Source organism: Anas acuta, unplaced genomic scaffold (assembly GCF_963932015.1).
Source record: "Anas acuta unplaced genomic scaffold, bAnaAcu1.1 SCAFFOLD_177, whole genome shotgun sequence".
In the NCBI taxonomy this organism is placed as follows: domain Eukaryota; kingdom Metazoa; phylum Chordata; class Aves; order Anseriformes; family Anatidae; genus Anas; species Anas acuta.
This window is the reverse complement of record NW_027075993.1, coordinates 25,648-41,206: the sequence shown is the minus strand read 5'-3', so window position 1 is coordinate 41,206 and position 15,559 is coordinate 25,648. Positions and strand designations below refer to the sequence as shown.

Genomic DNA, 15,559 nt, shown 5'->3' with positions numbered 1-15,559 from the left:
CTAACCCTAACCCTAACCCCCTGGCAACCGCACCCCGCACACTTGGTTCCCCCCTCATTTTGGTTCCCCCCCCCTTGGGTCCCCCCGGAAACAAAATCCCGCACACTTGGTTCCCCCCTCATTTTGGTTCCCCCCCGGTGCGCCCCACAAATGGGTCCCCCCGGAAACAAAACCCCGCAAACTTGGTTCCCCCCTCATTTTGGTTCCCCCCCCCAGTGCGCCCCACAAATGGGTCCCCCCGGAAACAAAACCCCGCACACTTGGTTCCCCTCTCATTTTGGTTCCCCCCCCCCCCCCCGGTGCGCCCCACAAATGGGTCCCCCTGGAAACAAAACCCCGCACACTTGGTTCCCCCCTCATTTTGGTTCCCCCCCCCCGCACCCCCGTTGGGTTCCCCCCTAGCCCCATGGATCCCCCCCCCCCTTGGTGCCTTCCCCCCATTTTGTCCCCCCCCCCTTGTCCTAGCCATGCCCGCAGCAGCCGCTCGCGCTCCGCCAGCGCCTCCCACACCCGACGCTGCATCTCGGACAGGTGGAGGCAGGCACTGGGGGGGGGGAATAAATTGGGGGGGGTCAATTTGGGGGGGTCTGGGGGCATTTGGGGGGCTGGTGGCGCATTTAGGGGGCGGAGGGGACTGGTTCTCACCTGTAGGACTCGGCGTCGAGCCCCCCCGGGGGCAGCTGCAGGGCCAGGATGCCTGGGGGGGTGTGGGGGGGGGCATGTCAGCATCCTAATGGATCTAACCCTAACCCTAACCCTCTAACCATAACCCCCCAACCCCACAACCCTAACGGATCTAACCCTAACCCTCTAACCCTAACCCCCCAACCCCTGACCCCCCAACCCAACCTCCCAACCCCCCAACCCTAAAGGATCTAACCCTAACCCTCTAACCCTAACCCCCGACCCCCCAACCCCCTAAACCTAACCCCCGACCCCCCAACCCTAAAGGATATAACCCTAACCCTCTAACCCAAACCCCCCAACCCCCTGACCCACCAACCCTAACACCCGACCCCCCAACCCTAATGGATCTAACCCTAACCCTCTAACCCTAAGCCACCAACCCCCCTACCCCCCAACCCTAACGGATCTAACCCTAACCCCCTAACCCTAAACCCCCAACCCCTTGACCCCTCAACCCTAACCCCCGACCCCCCAACCCTAACGGATCTAACCCTACCCCTACCCCTACCCTTACCCCTACCCCTACCCCTACCCCTACCTTTACCCCTACCCCTACCCCTACCCCTACCCCTAACCCTAAACCTAACCCCTAACCCTAACCCTAACCCCTAACCCTAACCCTAACCCCTAGCCCTAACCCTAACCCCTAACCCTAACCCTAACCCCTAACCCTAACCCTAACCCTAACCCCTAACCCTAACCCCTAACCCTAACCCTAACCCATAACCCTAACCCTAACCCATAACCCTAACCCTAACCCCTAACCCTAACCCAAACCCAAACCCTACCCCGAACCCGAACCCTAACCTGAACCCGAACCCGAACCCGAACCCGAACCCTAACCATAAACCGAACCTGAAACCGAACCCAAACCGAACCTGAACCCGAACCCTAACACGAACCAGCACCCGAACCCGAACCCACACCCGAACTCGAACCCTAACTCTAAAACGAACCCGAACCCGAACCCGAACCCAAAACCAAACCCTAACTGAACCCTAACCCAAACCCCAACCCGAACCCTAACCCGAACCCGAAAACAAACCCTAACCCTAACCCTAACCCCTAACCCTAACCCTAAACTTAACGCTTAAATGTGTCCGAGCGACGCCGCGATTAAATGTGCCCAAGTGTCGCCGCGCTAAAATGTGTCCGGGCGGCGCCGCTCTAAAATGTGCCCGGGCGCCACCGCGCTTAAAAGTGTCAGGGCGGCCCCGTGCTTAAAGGTGTCCAGGCGGCGCTGAACCCGAACCCTAACCTAAACCAGCACCCGAACCCTAACCCAAACCCTAACCCGAACCCGAACCCTAACCCTAACCCGAACCCGAACCCGAAACCGAAACTGATCCCTAACCCTAACCCAAACACGAACCCGCACCCTAACCCGAACACTAACTCGAACCTGAACCCTAACCCAAACCCGAACTCTAACCCTAACCCGAACTCGAACCCAAACCCTAACCCTAACCCTAACCCTAACCCGAACCCTAACCCGAACCCTAACCCGAACCCTAACCCTAACCCCTAACCCTAAGGCCCTAACCCTAACCTTAACCCATACCCCTAACCCTCTAACCCTAACCCTAACCCTCTAACCCTAACCCCTACACTAACCCCTAACCCCCACCCCCAACCCCTACCCCAACCTCTAACCCTAACTCTAGTTCCAGAGAACTACACTTCCCGATATGCTCTGGGCACCCAACATGGCCTCCCGGAAGTCCGGAGTCTCAGAACTACATTTCCCGGTATGCTCTGGGCACCCAACATGGCCTCCCGGAAGTCCAGAGTCTGAGAACTACATCTCCCAGCATGCTCTAAGCACCCAACATGGCCTCCCGGAAGTCCGGAGTCCCGGAACTACATTTCCCCGTATGCTCTGGGCACCCAACATGGCCTCCCGGAAGTCCGGAGTCCGAGAACTACAGCTCCCAGCATGCTCTAAGCACCAAACATGGCGTCCCGGAAGTCCGGAGTCCGAGAACTACATCTCCCAGTATGCTCTCGGCACCCAACATGGCCTCCCGGAAGCCCGGTGCCGGAAAACTACACCTACCAGCATTCCCTGGCCAGCCTGTATGGCCAATCACAGGCCGAGTGTTCGAGAACAACATTTTCCAGCACCAACTCTAACTGTAGCCCTTACCACCGCCCTTACACAAGAAAGCCTCAAGCCCTAACCTTAAAAACCCTCGAAATCCCTACAGAACTAACCCAAACTATTTAACACACTAAACCCATGAAGACCTATGCCTAAAAGCCCTAACCCAAAAACTTAGGATGCTTCAAACCACATTCCGAAAACTTAGGATGCTCCAAACCCAAACCCAAAAAATAAGATGCTCAAAACCCTAACCCAACTACTTAGGATGCTCAAAACCCTATCCCCAAAAATTAGGGCACTCAAAAGCCTAACCCAAAAAATTAAGATGCTCAAAACCCAAACACCAAAAATTAGGATACTCAAAACCCTAGCCCTGGAGAACCTGACCTGGGATACGTTTAGGGTTGCTGAGAAAAAGCAAACACAGAGGAACCTGACCCAGAGCTACCCAATACCCCCAAAATCCTCCCAGTGCCCCCCACAAACACACACTGCCCCTACAACCCCCTCAGAACCCATCATCATACAAATATACCTCAGACTCCTGAATGTTCTCCCACAGCCCCTCAGGACCACCCAGAGCTCCCCAAGACCCTCATAAGTGGAGAACATATAGAGCTTCTGGGGGGGAGGGGGGGGCATGTGTCACAGGGATTTTGGGGGGGGGGGAGGGAGGGAGACACAGTAGGGGGCTTCTAGAGGGAGGCAGACAGACATATTGGGGGTTGGATGCTCTGGATCTGGGGGGAAGGAGCATGAGGGTTTTTGTTTTTTTTCTTTTTAATTTGTGGGAGTGTGGGGGGAGAGGGTCTGTGACAGAGCCAAAGCCTCAGATTTCAGTTATTTCTCCACATTTATTCTCCCTGCAGGTGAGCTATTGTTGTTCTGTCCTGCATCCTGACCCCTCCAAGTACTCAGCAAGGAGGGAGGAGGGGTGTGCAGACTGTGCAATACCCACGGGAAGTACCGTTGCATCTGTTCCTACAGCATTGGGCTGGTGGCTACCAGCACCACCTCCGTGGGGCCCTGCCTGTGGCTCTGCAGCCAGTCCAGCAGTTCCAGACTCCTTGCTTGGTGCACAGGGCGTGGGATGGTAGGGATGGTGTGGGCCACAAGGGACAGAGGCCCGCAATCCACAGAGGTCAGAGATCAAGATGTCCACATGGATCCGTGTAGACCCTCCAATCCACAAAGGCCTTGGCCTCATGGCACCAAAGAAGCCTTGGTTCCATGAAGATTAGAGACCAGTAGAAACCATTAACTTCAAACTCATCAGCGTGGCCCCAAAGACATTGGAGATATCCCCCTGACCTGACACTGATTGATGCCACGACTCAGATCCACTGGTCCAAGATGACTATAACCTCATGGACATTGGAAACATCACCATTTTCCAAAGCCCTTCAAAGTGCAACCCCACCCCACCCCCAAATCCAGACCCCCACTTGCCCTTACCCAATCAAATCCATAGCCCCTATGGTGAGGCCCTTTTTCTGACCATGTCCGTGTCGTGTCCCCCACCCTACCCCCTAAAGCATTGTGTCAGCAAGACACATCCTGGGCAGGGCGTGCTCATAGGGTCACTCCCCATAACAACAGACCACCATGGCTCGTAGCTTGTCCCTCACAGCCACCACCACCCCAGCCACAGCCTTCTGTATAGCCGTGGAGGAGAAGTAGAAGATGAAAGGGTCAAGAGCAGCATTAAGACTGGTGAGGAACAAAATATAGGACCTCCATTCTGGGCTCTTATGCAGCACAAAACCTACCACATGCGAGATGTTGTAGGGTGCAAAGCAAACCCCAAAATTGACCATGGTGGCCACAGCCAAACCCACAGCCCGTTGCTTCTTCTCCAGTGGAATATTAGGCCGAGCAAGGAGAGCCCGCACAAAGTTGATGTAGCAGAAAACGGTAACAGCAAACGGTAGGAGGAAGAGAACAAGAAATAGCTCCAGCCGCAGTGGGAGGACAAAGCTCAGCTGCTCCTGTGAGAAGTCATCATAGCACTTGTAGGTACTGTTGCTATTGGTATCATTGTGGCTTCTAGAAGCAGCAAGATGGTTGGGAACAGTCATGCTGTGGATGTCGGAGATCCAGGAGACATCAGCAGTGGAGATGCCAGGGATGGTTGTGACATTGTTGGTGAAGACTTTGGAGTTATAGGTCTTGGGGCCACTGGGACTGGAGATCCTGGAGCCATTGGGGACAGAGATGTCACCATTGGAAGTCTTGGAACCATTGACCATGGAGCCATTGTGGTTGTAGATCTTGAAGACCTTGGAATTGAAGTCATCAGAACTGGAGACTCCAGAGCTACTTGGGCTGAAGCCAGTAGAGATGGGGCCATCAGAGCTGGAGATTATGGGGCCACTGGGGTTAAAGCTGTTGCGGTTGAAGCCATCAGGGTTGGACATCCCATAGCCACCTGGCTTGAACCCATTGACCATGGAGCCATCTGGTCTAAAGCCCCGAGAACCGTTGTCCACAAAACTACCAAGCTTCGATACTGTGGATTGTCTATGACCATCATCATGATACTGTGCCACAAAGACAATGGAGCAATGCGAACAGGCCAAGAGCCAGAGGAAGGCGCTGGCAACCATTGTCCGCCCCAGCCTCCGCCTGTTCTTGAACTGGAGGGGGAAGACAACACCAAGATAACGCTCAACGCTGAGTGCTGCCAAGAAAAGACTGCTGAGATAGATGCTGGAGTAGAAGCAGAAGTTGGCCACAGGGCAGAGGACAATTGGTAAGGGCCAGGTCATGTCAGCAGCTGCTTCTGCCATCTTGAAAGGGAGGAAGAGGAGGAGGAAGAGGTCAGCGATGGTCAGGTTGAGCAGGAGGATGTCAGCAGGGTTGACACGGCGGCGTGCCTTGCACAGGAGGGTAACAAAGGTGAAGATGTTGGCTGGCAAGCCCACAATGAAGGTCAACACATAGGCAATGAGGATCAACATGGTGTCAGGACAGCGCTGCAGAGAAACGTAGGCCTGTAAAGGGGATGTGGGGAGGACAGGGTGGGCGGAAGGGGTACGCAGTGCTACATGTGTGACTCATGTTTGGGGGGAGATGCAGGCAGCTGGGTGGCTTGTCCTACTCCAACCAATGGACCCCGAGGGGACTTGGAGAGGACATCTGGAGGCGGGGGGTTCTTGCACTGCTCCTACTGGTGCACCCTGAGGGGATCCAGGTGTCCAAGCAGCCCTCCTGTCACCACCACTTCCTCCCACTCCCAAAGGCGACCCAGACACCAGGGCGTCTGGTGCCACCCTGATTTGTTTAACTCATTTCCTGCTCGGCGTGGGGTGGTGGTGATGGGGGGGGGGAGGGAAGGGAGCAGCTGGACATGTGCCTGGGTCCCCTCTGCCAAGCCCCTGAGTCACTTATCAGGGATGGAGTGGGATAAGGAGGACCAAAGAGTCTGATCCCTCCCACCCACCCACCCACCCCCACCACCCCCTTGGGACCCAGATGTCGGGGGGGGGGGGGGGTGGAAAGGGGAGGAGACCTGTGTCTCCCCCACACACTTTAGAGGTGAGGAAGGCTGGACCTGAGCATCCCAAGCACCCTCCAGCCCCCTCCCCTATACCATGTCGACTTCCTATGGCACCTGTGTTCCAGTTCCCCCCCCCCACCCAGCTTCTCCCAGTTCCTTCTGGTACCCCCCCCCCCACACACACACTCCAGCTGTGGGGGAACCAGTCTGTCTCCCCACATCACCTCCCAGGGATTCTTCCCTATCCTGTGGGGAGAGGACCCAAAACATCCCCCCAGCTAGGTTGTCTTCCAGTCCCTGCCCATCATCCATCCCCTCTGCCTTCTCTCCACCCTCCCACCACCCCCCCCACCCCACCACCATCTGGACCCCATCCTGTGCTCACCTCAGCTCCTGGTACCAATGGGACCCAGCCGGCCGGGTGCCTCCTCTTACAGCCCAGGGCACTCCCTGGGGAGGGGCCACGGTCTGGGGTGGAAGGGGGGGTGTGGGGGGTCCCTGATGGGTGCTTGCCTCTTCTGGGGTGGTGGACAACGCGTCCAGGGGGGCACCTGGATGCTGGAGTCCCCGGGATGCCTGTGTCTGCCTGGGGGGTGTGTATGGCTGGGGAGCAGAGGGGGAAATCCCAGACCGATGGGTTCCCAGGACATCTGTGTCCCCCGGGGGGGTTGCGGGGGGGGGGGGGGGGGAAGTGGCTTTGAACGACGTCGAGGAAGTTTGAAGTTTCCTGACCGCAGACAGCAGCCACGTTCGTGGGCACACGTCCGCAGAGGAACCAGCAGAAGGGGAGGGAGGGAGGGAGGGAGGGAGAAGCTGGGGGGGGGAGGGCTCCATTTCCACTGGGTGCCCCCAATCACCACCCTGGGGCCTTCCCCATCTCCCCCTCCCCCACACTCCCCAGCATCCCAGGGCCCACTGGTGGCCTCGTCACCAAACTGGCAGATGAGAGGGAGGGTAGGGACGGGAGGGAGGGAGGGAGAACACACTGTGGGAAGGGGAGGGGAGAGAGGGTGGGGAAGGGCCTGGGAATAGCCACTGAGCTATTTTTAGCCACTGGATGAGGGATGTTTATTTAGCCACGGGGGAGGGAGAGACACCCCCCACCCACCCACACCCCCCCTTCCTGGTGCCACGGCTCGCCTGAGTTAGGGGCCAGCCCAGACGCCTGGGATCACGGCTCACAGCAGGAGACCCCTGCGGTTGGGGGGCTGGGGAGGGCCGTTAGGGTTAGGTTAGGGTTAGGGTCCTGCCTGGCCATCGGGGATGGCAGCGGGAAAGTGCCCCCTCCCCAGGCGCTGCCCTGATAACGGGGAGGGGGCACCTGCCCAGCACAGCCCCAGGGCACTCGGAAAGCCCCCAGAAGCTTTCTGGGAGTGGAGGAACCACGAAGGAAACCATGCTCTCACCAACCCCCCCCATTTCCCCTCCCCCATCCTCCTTTCACCCACTTGGCTCTCCTGGAGCTTGGAGAGGATGCAGGCACCCAGGTTCCCAGCCCGTCCCGTACCTTCACCCACTTGGCTCTCCCGGAACCAGGAGGGGACCCAGGCATCCATGTCCCTTCCCCCACACATACATACACCCCCATGGCCCTGAACCTTTGGGGGGAGGTGGTAAAGGCAAGGGAACGGGGAAGGATGGAAGGGGCTGACTCAACCCAGGTCACAGAGCCCAGCCCAAGGACCCACGGCCACCCCAGAAGCTCCAGCCTGGCTCTGCCCCTTGTCACCCCCAAGCCCATCCCCAGATGTCTGGGGACCCCCACAGCTGCCCCAAGCCTCCAAAGCCCTGCCTTGGGGCTCTCTTAGGCCTGAAGCCCCCTGAGATGCCTCCAGCTCAGCACCACCGACCCCCAGACACGCCAACAAGCCCAATGCCTCGCCTCCAGCCCCCCCAGGAAGACCCCCGCTTCGCTCAGAGGGTGCCCGGCACCTGGCCCGGAGCGAACCGAGCCCCATCGCATCCCAGACTTGCCGGAGGCCCCGTCGCAGGGCGGCGGAGGAGAAGCAGAAGATGAGGGGGTCGAGGCAGGCATTGAGGGTGGTGAGCAGCACGGCATAGGCCCTCCAGGGTGGGTTCTCCTGCCGTAGGTACCCCACCACATGAGAGACGTTGAAGGGGGCAAAGCAGAGGACGAAGGCCGCCGTGGTGGCAGCCGCCAGGGCCACCACCCGCCGCTTCCTGCCCAGGGCGGCGGTGGGGAGGGCAGCCACGATGCAGACCAGGCGGCCATAGCAGAAGGCGGTGATGGCCAGGGGCAGGCAGAAGAGCACCAGGAAGATCTCCAGGCGGAGGGCCAGCAAGGTGGCCAGCTGCGGGCCGGCGAAGCGGGTGTAGCAGGCCGTGCCGTTGCCCGCCGCGCCGGGCCGAGCCACATAGACCACACTGCAGTGGCCCAAGGCAGCTGCCCAGGAGCCAGCGGCAGCCACGGCAGCGTGGGCTGCGCGCCGGCGCTGGCGGTACTGGACGGGGAAGGCAGCGCTGAGGTAGCGGTCGACACTGAGGGCAGTGAGGGAGAGGGTGGTGAGGTAGATGCTGGTGAAGAAGAGGAAGACAAAGAGCGGGCAGAGGGCCGGGGGCAGCTTCCAGGTGGCCTCCCAGGCAGCCTCAGCCATGCGGACAGGCAGGGAGGCCACCAGCGCCAGGTCGGCCACGGTCAGGTTGAGGAGGAGGACGTCAGTGGGCAGCAGGCGCCGGCGCCGCGCCGCCACCCCCAGGGCCACCAGGGCCACCAGGTTGAGGGGCAGCCCCAGGGTGAAGGCGCCGGCGTAGACCACCAGGCACAGGCGGTGGTTGATGGCGAAGGGGGGGGCCGACATTGCAGCCGGGATCCAGTGGGGCCTCCAGATGGGGCAGCTGATGGGGACCGCGATCTGCTCAGGCTCCCTCGGGGTGGCCAACGGTGGTTGGGGTCTACCAGGGTTCAGGGCAGCAGGTCCCTGGGTTGGGGGTGAAGGTCTTAGGAGGGTGGCTGGGGGCTTCCAGGGTAATCTGGGGGGTGCCAGAAGATCAGGGTGGGCGGGGGGGGGAGGGGGAGGGAAGGGGGTGGCTCCGGGCTGGGGAGCCCAGGCTGGGAGAGAGGGCAAGGGGGGGCTGTTGAAAAGGAGAAGGAGAATGAACCCTACCGTGGCAGCAGACAGATGGATAGACAGCAGCGGGGAGGGACGGACAAGAATAAATACCCCCATCCCTGCCCTACAGCACCCAAGGGACCTGGGTTGCCTCTCCTCTCCTTCCCCAGCTGCCCCCCCTCGCCCCCCCCACCGCAGTGTGACCACGGGAGCAGCCACTATGGCTGGAAAGGGGACACTCGGTTAACCCAGAGGAGGAATTTATTGCTGGTGGCAGCTCCCTCGGTGGCTGTGACATGTCCCCAGCATGTCCCTGTCCTGGCAAGTGTCCAAGGGTAGCGGTGGCTGTGGTCTTGGCATTGGTTTTGCATGTGTGTGTCCCCTCCCCCCCCCCCCCCCACGGTGACATGTCACGATGCTCGAGGCCATGCCCCACACCTCTGGAGTCCCCCATGTCCCCCTGCCCTCGGTGTCACCATCAGGCTGTCACTCCCCCTGTGACCACATCTCTGTGGTGGCCATTTGCCCGAGTCCCCACATCCCCCATTCCCATGTCCTCTGCAGTGGCCGTTGTCCTGTGTCCCCATATCCCCACTTTGCCCATGTCCCAGTGGATATTTCCTGATGTCCCCACATCACCCTGGTGGCCACCTTCCTCCATCCTGGTGTCCCCATGTCACCAGAGTCTCAGTGCCGCAGGGCTGCGTATTCAACAGCATCTTCCATGCCCCCAGCATGTTCCTGGGCTGTCACTGGGGGGGACAACGCCAGAGCAGCATAGAGCAGTGTCCCGTCCCTGTCCCCGTCCCTGTCCCCAGCTCTGCTCCTGGGACCAGAGGGGACATTCTCATAGTCGGGTCCTTCGGTGGCCTGGGGGGACAGATGGTGGATGTGATGGGACGCAGGGGGTGACAAGGACACTGGGTGCGTGGAGGGACACAGGGTGACGTGGTGGGGACATAAGGGTACCTTCGCAGCTCCGTCGTTCCTCTTGAGGACGCTGTAGACCACAGTGTCCCCTTGCACCCTGTGCGAGGACAGAGCGAACAATAGGATGGCGGGGGGGGGGGGGGAGGAAAACAGGGGTGCCGTGATGCCTGGGTCTTGTCCAGAAAGGGCAAGACTGGAGGGGGGAAACATTACCTGGGGACAGGTCCAGAGCCAGGAGGGGACACCAGTGATGAGTAACTGATGGTGTCATCAGCACTGTGGGGTGGCTGTGGGGACGCAGGTGGCCGAGGCTGCAGGAGGGACCCGGGTGTGGGTGTGGGTCACCAAGAGTGACCCAGGTGGCCATGGCGGGGAGGGGGTCTGCTACCTTTTTGTTGCGGAGGAAGAAGGTCCCCGACGGCTCCACAACCGGCTCTTCATCAGCTGCCATCTGCCGCTGCCACCTGCAGGGACACTTGGGTAGCTGGGTCCCCTAGGGTTGACGCGGTGGCACCTGGGGGCCCCAGGAGCACCCAGGTAGCCAGGGAGCAGCAGTGACGCTTGGACACCCGGGTGCTCAGTCTCACCGGCGGCGGAGGAAGCACCCAAGGGCACCCAGCAGCAGGAGGCTGCCCAGCCCCACACCAAGGCCCAGGAAGGTCTTCCGCAGGATGGTGGCCCTGGTGTCTACAAGGGAGAGGCAACGGGAAGATGAAGACACTAGTGTCCTTCCCGGCCACCCAGGCCAGGAGGACATCCCAAGGGTGTCCATATCCCTTACAGTAGACTGTGATGGTGACATCAGGGGAGTCGGCAGAGGTGATGGAGTTGGTGGCGCGGCAGCGGTAGCGTCCAGACTCTTGGATGCCCACGGCACTCAGCACCCACCGGTCCTTAGAGGCCCGGCCCAGGGTTCGACCATCACGAAACCACTCAAAGACATCGGGCAGGGGCTGGGCGGACACGCGGCAGTGCAGGACCACGCTGGTCATCTCATACACTTCCTCTCCTGGATCCGGCACAAGCTCCACGGACCGTGGCCCAACTGCACCCAGCATCAGTGCCTGAGGACCCAGCTCCCCGGTGGGGGGCACGGCCACCAGGGTCCCACTGGGGACATTGGGGTCCCACTGGGTCCCGCGGGGGTGTTGGGGTCCCTCACCCACACCCTGGGGTCCCCTGGGTCACTTTGGAGGTATCAGGGTCCCTCACCCAGACCCTGGTAAGGGAGGGGTTGTAACTCACAGAGAATGTTGAGGGTGGTGGGGGCGCTGCGGGCAGCCCCTGCGACATTTCGGACCTCACAGATGTAGGTGCCACTATCGGTGGGCTCAGGACCAGGCAGCAGCAGTCTGGGGCCAGAGGCCGGCAGCCGCTGCCCCCCCTTGAACCAGCTGATGTTGTAGAGGGGGGGCTCGGCCACACCAGCCTCACAGTGTAGCCACACTGGGCCTCTCCCAGCCACCAGCTCCCCCCTGGGGCTCTGACGCATCCAAACAGCCTGGGGTGGATCTGTAGGGAGATAAACCAACATTTTGGGGGGGCTGAAATAGTGACTGGGAGATCACAACTGTCCCTTGAGCACTCATGGAATGGTAAGGGGGGATAGGAGCAATGAAACCATCATTTAGGGATGGAGGGGGGGGGGGGGGTCTCAAAACTGCCATGACAGGGCTTGAAACCTTCCCGTGGTGTTGGAAGAACCCAAAATGGTAATTTTAGGCTCTCAAAACCATCACTTGGGGGCAGAACGGCAGCAAGGAGGCACGAAACACGGAGGGCACAAAGCCCCACGGGGAGCCCGGTGTTGACTGGGGGACTGTCCTGAAACCACCACTCACACCAGACGATGACAGCAAGGGGTGGGGATTGGGTGAAGCCAGCGACGTTTTGGCCAACGCAGCGGTAGGTGCTGGCTCGGGTGGGCTCGGCGGTGAAGCTGAAGATGGGGCCGGTGGTGGAGGCCTGATGGCGGTCGTTGCGCAGCCATAGGATGGCGGACGGAGGCGGGTGGGCCGGGCCGAGCTCACAGTGCAGCGATACACGGGTCCCCGCCAGCACCGGAAGGGGGTTCAGTACCGTCAGGGTGGCATTCCTGGGCTGGTCTGGTGTGGGGCAGTGGGGTTAGGGCAGGGAACCCCAGGGGTATCTAAGCCACCCCTACCATTACCTCAGCCTCCCCGTGGCAATCTAGGCCACTACTATCACCATCCGGACCACCTCATGGCCATCTAGGCCACCCCTTCCACCACCCTGACTACCTTGTGGCCGTCTAGGCCATCCCTACTACCACCCTGACTGCTCCATGGCCACCTACACCACCCCTACTACCACCTTGGATGCCCTGGGGCCATCTAGACCATGCCTACTACCACCTTGACTACCTTGTAACCACCTCGACCATCTAAGCCACCCCTACTACCACCCTGATTGCTCCACAGCCATCTAGGCCACCCCTACCACCCCCTCGGTCACCCCACGGCCACCTAGACCACCCCTTCATACCACCTTGGACACACCATGGCCATCTCGGCCACCCCTACTTCTACCCTGCCCACCTCTTGGCCACCCTATGGCCATCTCGGCCACCCCTACCACCACCCTGTCTGCCCTGTGGCCATCTAGGCTACCCCCCCCATCTGTACCACCATCTTGCCTCACTCACAGTAGACCTCAAGGAAAGTTGGGGGGGAATCAGCCGTCCCTATGTCATTGGTGGCCTGACAGCGGTAGGAGCCACCATCCACTTCCCGGACCGGCCACAGACGGAACTGGGCTGAGCTGTGAGGCAGGATCTGGCCCTCCAGGATCCAGGCATAGGTGTGGGACGGGGGGTTGGCAGAGTCACGGCATTTCAGCGTCACTTCTTTGCCCTCACAGACAGGGGACGTTACCTCCACCCGCACATCCCGCGGGGCATCTAGGGACAGCCATATGGGTTGGGGGCAGTGGTAGGACAGCCACGTGCACGGGGGCAGAAAGGGGAGGAGGGAAGGGGAATTGTCAGGCGTCCCCTGGGACAAGGGGGGGGGTGACACGGGCAGGCATCTTGGAAGGGGTGAAGCCAGCAAGGACGGGCATTGGGACCCCAAAGGATGGGGCTAGAGGTGACAGAGCTTCGTCAAGGGCTGGGGCTATGGATGATTGGCAGGTTGGTCAAGGGGTGGCTCTTGGCGTCATTGGCAGCTGTTGTGCCCTCCCCCATGCAACCACCTCCCCCTTCCCCCCCCATGCCACCAGCTTGTCCTACTCACAGTAGACCTCGAGGTCGGTGGGATAGGACTCGACTGACGCCACGGCGTTGGTGGCACGGCAGCGGTAGGTGCCACCGTCGTGGACCTGGGCTGACCGCAGGAGGAGCTTGTCAATGCTGGAGGACAGCACCAGGCCGTTCAGGCTCCAGGAGTAGATGAAGGACGGGGGGTTGGCAGAGTCGTGGCAGCTCAGTGTCACTTCCCAGCCCTCGCGGACTGGGGATGCTGGCGTCACCTCCACCCGCACATCCCACGGAGCATCTGGTGGGACCAGTAAGGACCAGTATGGAGCAGTACAAGCCCAATATGCACTCCCCAGAACCCTACAGACACCCCAGGCACCTCCACAATCCTTCCAGAACACCCTGGAGGGTCCCCACCGGACCTTTGAGGGATCCCCTCAGCCCCCTGTCGATGCCCAGAACATTCATAGCCACCCCAGGGACCTCTCTCGGCCCACCCAGAGCCACATAGAAACACATATCTCCACCAACCCCCCCCCCCCCCCCCCCCCCCGTAGCCACCCCAGGACCCCCTAGGGATGCACATATGCACACCCCCAAGTCTCACAGTGGACCTGGAGCTGGCGGGTTGCCTGGGCCACAGTCTTCCCGTCAGCCCCTCGCAGGAGGCAGCTGAGGTTGGACTTGTCATGGTACCAGGTGGGGTTGAAGTCCAAGCTGATGCCGATGGCCGAGGGGACCATAGCATGGTCTGGAGGGGTCCAGGCTTGCACTTTTGCCCCTGCCACTTTGGAGGCTGGCCCATCCCAGGCAAGGGTGACCGTGTCCTCGGGGCAGACAGGGGGCACCCAGCACCCCAGGGTGGTCATGCGCCCTTCGACGAGGGGTTGTGGGTCTGGCCAGAGGTGGGGAGCAGGGGGGGCATCTGCAAGAGGCACCGGTGTAGGGTTGGTTGTAACAACGGGGGCACAGCGGGGGGGCACAGCGGGCAGCCGGTCCCTACCGGTGACGTTGAGGACGACTTTGTGGAACCAGCGCAGGCCATGTCTGGGGCGAGAGCTGTTGGCCTCCAGCCGCAGCCCGTATTCACCGGCATCTTCAGCCCGGACATGGGACAGGACCAGGCTGCAGTCCCCCTCCGCATAGGCGGTGGTGGCAGTGGGGGCGTGGGGCCGGGGGGACGCCGCCAGCCTGATCCTGGCCCTGGAGCTGGTGGCACCGGTGGCGGTGCTCGCCAGCAGCCCCCCAACGTAGTCGCGGCGGTTGTGGTCGTAGACAGGCTTCTGCAGCCAGCGCAGGGCGGGCAGGCGGGTGCTGGTTCCCACCTGGCACAGGTTGTAGCGGCAGGGGATGAGGACGCAGGAGCCCAGCCCAGCCACCACCTCCTCCGGGCCCGTCACTGGTTTCGGGCAGGCGGCTGGGGCAGCACCTGCCAAGGGCAGCAGGGACCCCAGAGCTGGCACCCTCCCCCCCCAGCACTGCCCAGTGGGGACCCCGTCCAGCAGGGTCCCCCAGAGCCGTGTGGAGCCCCCCTGTCCATCTCCCCCAGGACCCACCACCCTTTTTGGGTCCCCACTTCCCCACCAAAAGCCCCCCCTCCCCCCTCAGTTCCTACCTGGGATGAGGAAGAAGAGGCAGATGAAGAACCACATGGCTGGGGAGACCAAAGCCCCTGCACAGGGGGGTGAGACCCAGGAGTTTGGGGGACCCAGGCGTTAGGGGTGCCCAGTGTCTGCGTTTGGCCCCATCCCCACTCCCCGCCCCTTTGGGGCACTGGGGGGGCCCAAGCATCCGGGTGCCAACGTCCTCCCCCGCTCAAAGGCAGCCGAGCCCACTTCCTTCCCCCTTCTCCGGGGGTCTTGGTTGCTGTCGGGGCTTCCCCGTACGCACGTGGCTCTAAAGGGAAGGAAGAGGTCCGGGGGCCACCCCACAGACCCCCCAACCCCAGGGGTTCCAGAGTTCTGGCGGCCACCCCATAGACCCCCCCCAACCCCAGGGGTCCCAGGGTTCTGGGGGGCCACCCCATAGACACCCCCAGCCGAAGGGGTCCT

General features: G+C 61.2%; 3 protein-coding genes across 6 annotated transcripts; all 3 read right to left on the bottom strand.

Annotated features, from left to right (window-relative positions):
• Window positions 1-3,631: 3,631 nt before the first annotated feature.
• LOC137848816 (free fatty acid receptor 2-like) lies at window positions 3,632-6,910 on the bottom strand. Its single transcript, XM_068668314.1, has 2 exons — window positions 6,676-6,910; window positions 3,632-5,766 (listed from the first exon to the last, which is right to left on the bottom strand). Exon 2 carries the CDS (start codon window positions 5,749-5,751, stop codon window positions 4,372-4,374), a length of 1,380 nt encoding a protein of 459 aa, XP_068524415.1. The 5' UTR covers window positions 5,752-5,766; window positions 6,676-6,910; the 3' UTR covers window positions 3,632-4,371.
• An 817-nt stretch (window positions 6,911-7,727) lies between these two features.
• LOC137848815 (free fatty acid receptor 3-like) lies at window positions 7,728-9,478 on the bottom strand. The gene has a single exon (XM_068668313.1). The coding sequence runs from the start codon at window positions 9,476-9,478 to the stop codon at window positions 7,943-7,945; it is 1,536 nt and encodes a 511-aa protein (XP_068524414.1). The 3' UTR covers window positions 7,728-7,942.
• A 126-nt stretch (window positions 9,479-9,604) lies between these two features.
• Window positions 9,605-15,549, bottom strand: LOC137848813 (B-cell receptor CD22-like). Of its 4 annotated transcripts, none has more exons than XM_068668307.1 (13): window positions 15,124-15,549; window positions 14,512-14,833; window positions 14,116-14,433; window positions 13,546-13,806; window positions 12,957-13,211; window positions 12,133-12,396; window positions 11,537-11,803; window positions 11,073-11,336; window positions 10,879-10,978; window positions 10,680-10,755; window positions 10,505-10,602; window positions 10,331-10,388; window positions 9,605-10,231 (listed from the first exon to the last, which is right to left on the bottom strand). In XM_068668307.1, exons 1-13 carry the CDS (start codon window positions 15,532-15,534, stop codon window positions 10,049-10,051), a joined length of 2,877 nt encoding a protein of 958 aa, XP_068524408.1. In that variant the 5' UTR covers window positions 15,535-15,549; the 3' UTR covers window positions 9,605-10,048. The 4 variants fall into 4 exon arrangements, with proteins under 4 accessions (XP_068524408.1, XP_068524410.1, XP_068524409.1 ...); XM_068668309.1 differs by having other exon boundaries at window positions 14,512-14,937; window positions 15,124-15,284; XM_068668308.1 differs by lacking the exon at window positions 13,546-13,806.
• Between the last annotated feature and the right edge of the window lie 10 nt (window positions 15,550-15,559).

What these genes read in the sequence shown, in the direction of transcription:
- LOC137848816 (XM_068668314.1), bottom strand. Translation starts at nt 5,751, where the DNA reads ATGTTGATCCTCATTGCCTATGTGTTGACCTTCATTGTGGGCTTGCCA.
- LOC137848815 (XM_068668313.1), bottom strand. Translation starts at nt 9,478, where the DNA reads ATGGGGGTATTTATTCTTGTCCGTCCCTCCCCGCTGCTGTCTATCCAT.
- LOC137848813 (XM_068668307.1), bottom strand. Translation starts at nt 15,534, where the DNA reads ATGGGGTGGCCCCCCAGAACCCTGGGACCCCTGGGGTTGGGGGGGGTC. An exon ending in TGTCACCATCACAGTCTACT is followed by an intron (nt 10,979 to 11,072) that starts GTAAGGGATATG and finishes TCTCCCTTGTAG; the next exon opens with ACACCAGGGCCACCATCCTG. An exon ending in GGCTCTGGACCTGTCCCCAG is followed by an intron (nt 10,389 to 10,504) that starts GTAATGTTTCCC and finishes GTCCTCGCACAG; the next exon opens with GGTGCAAGGGGACACTGTGG.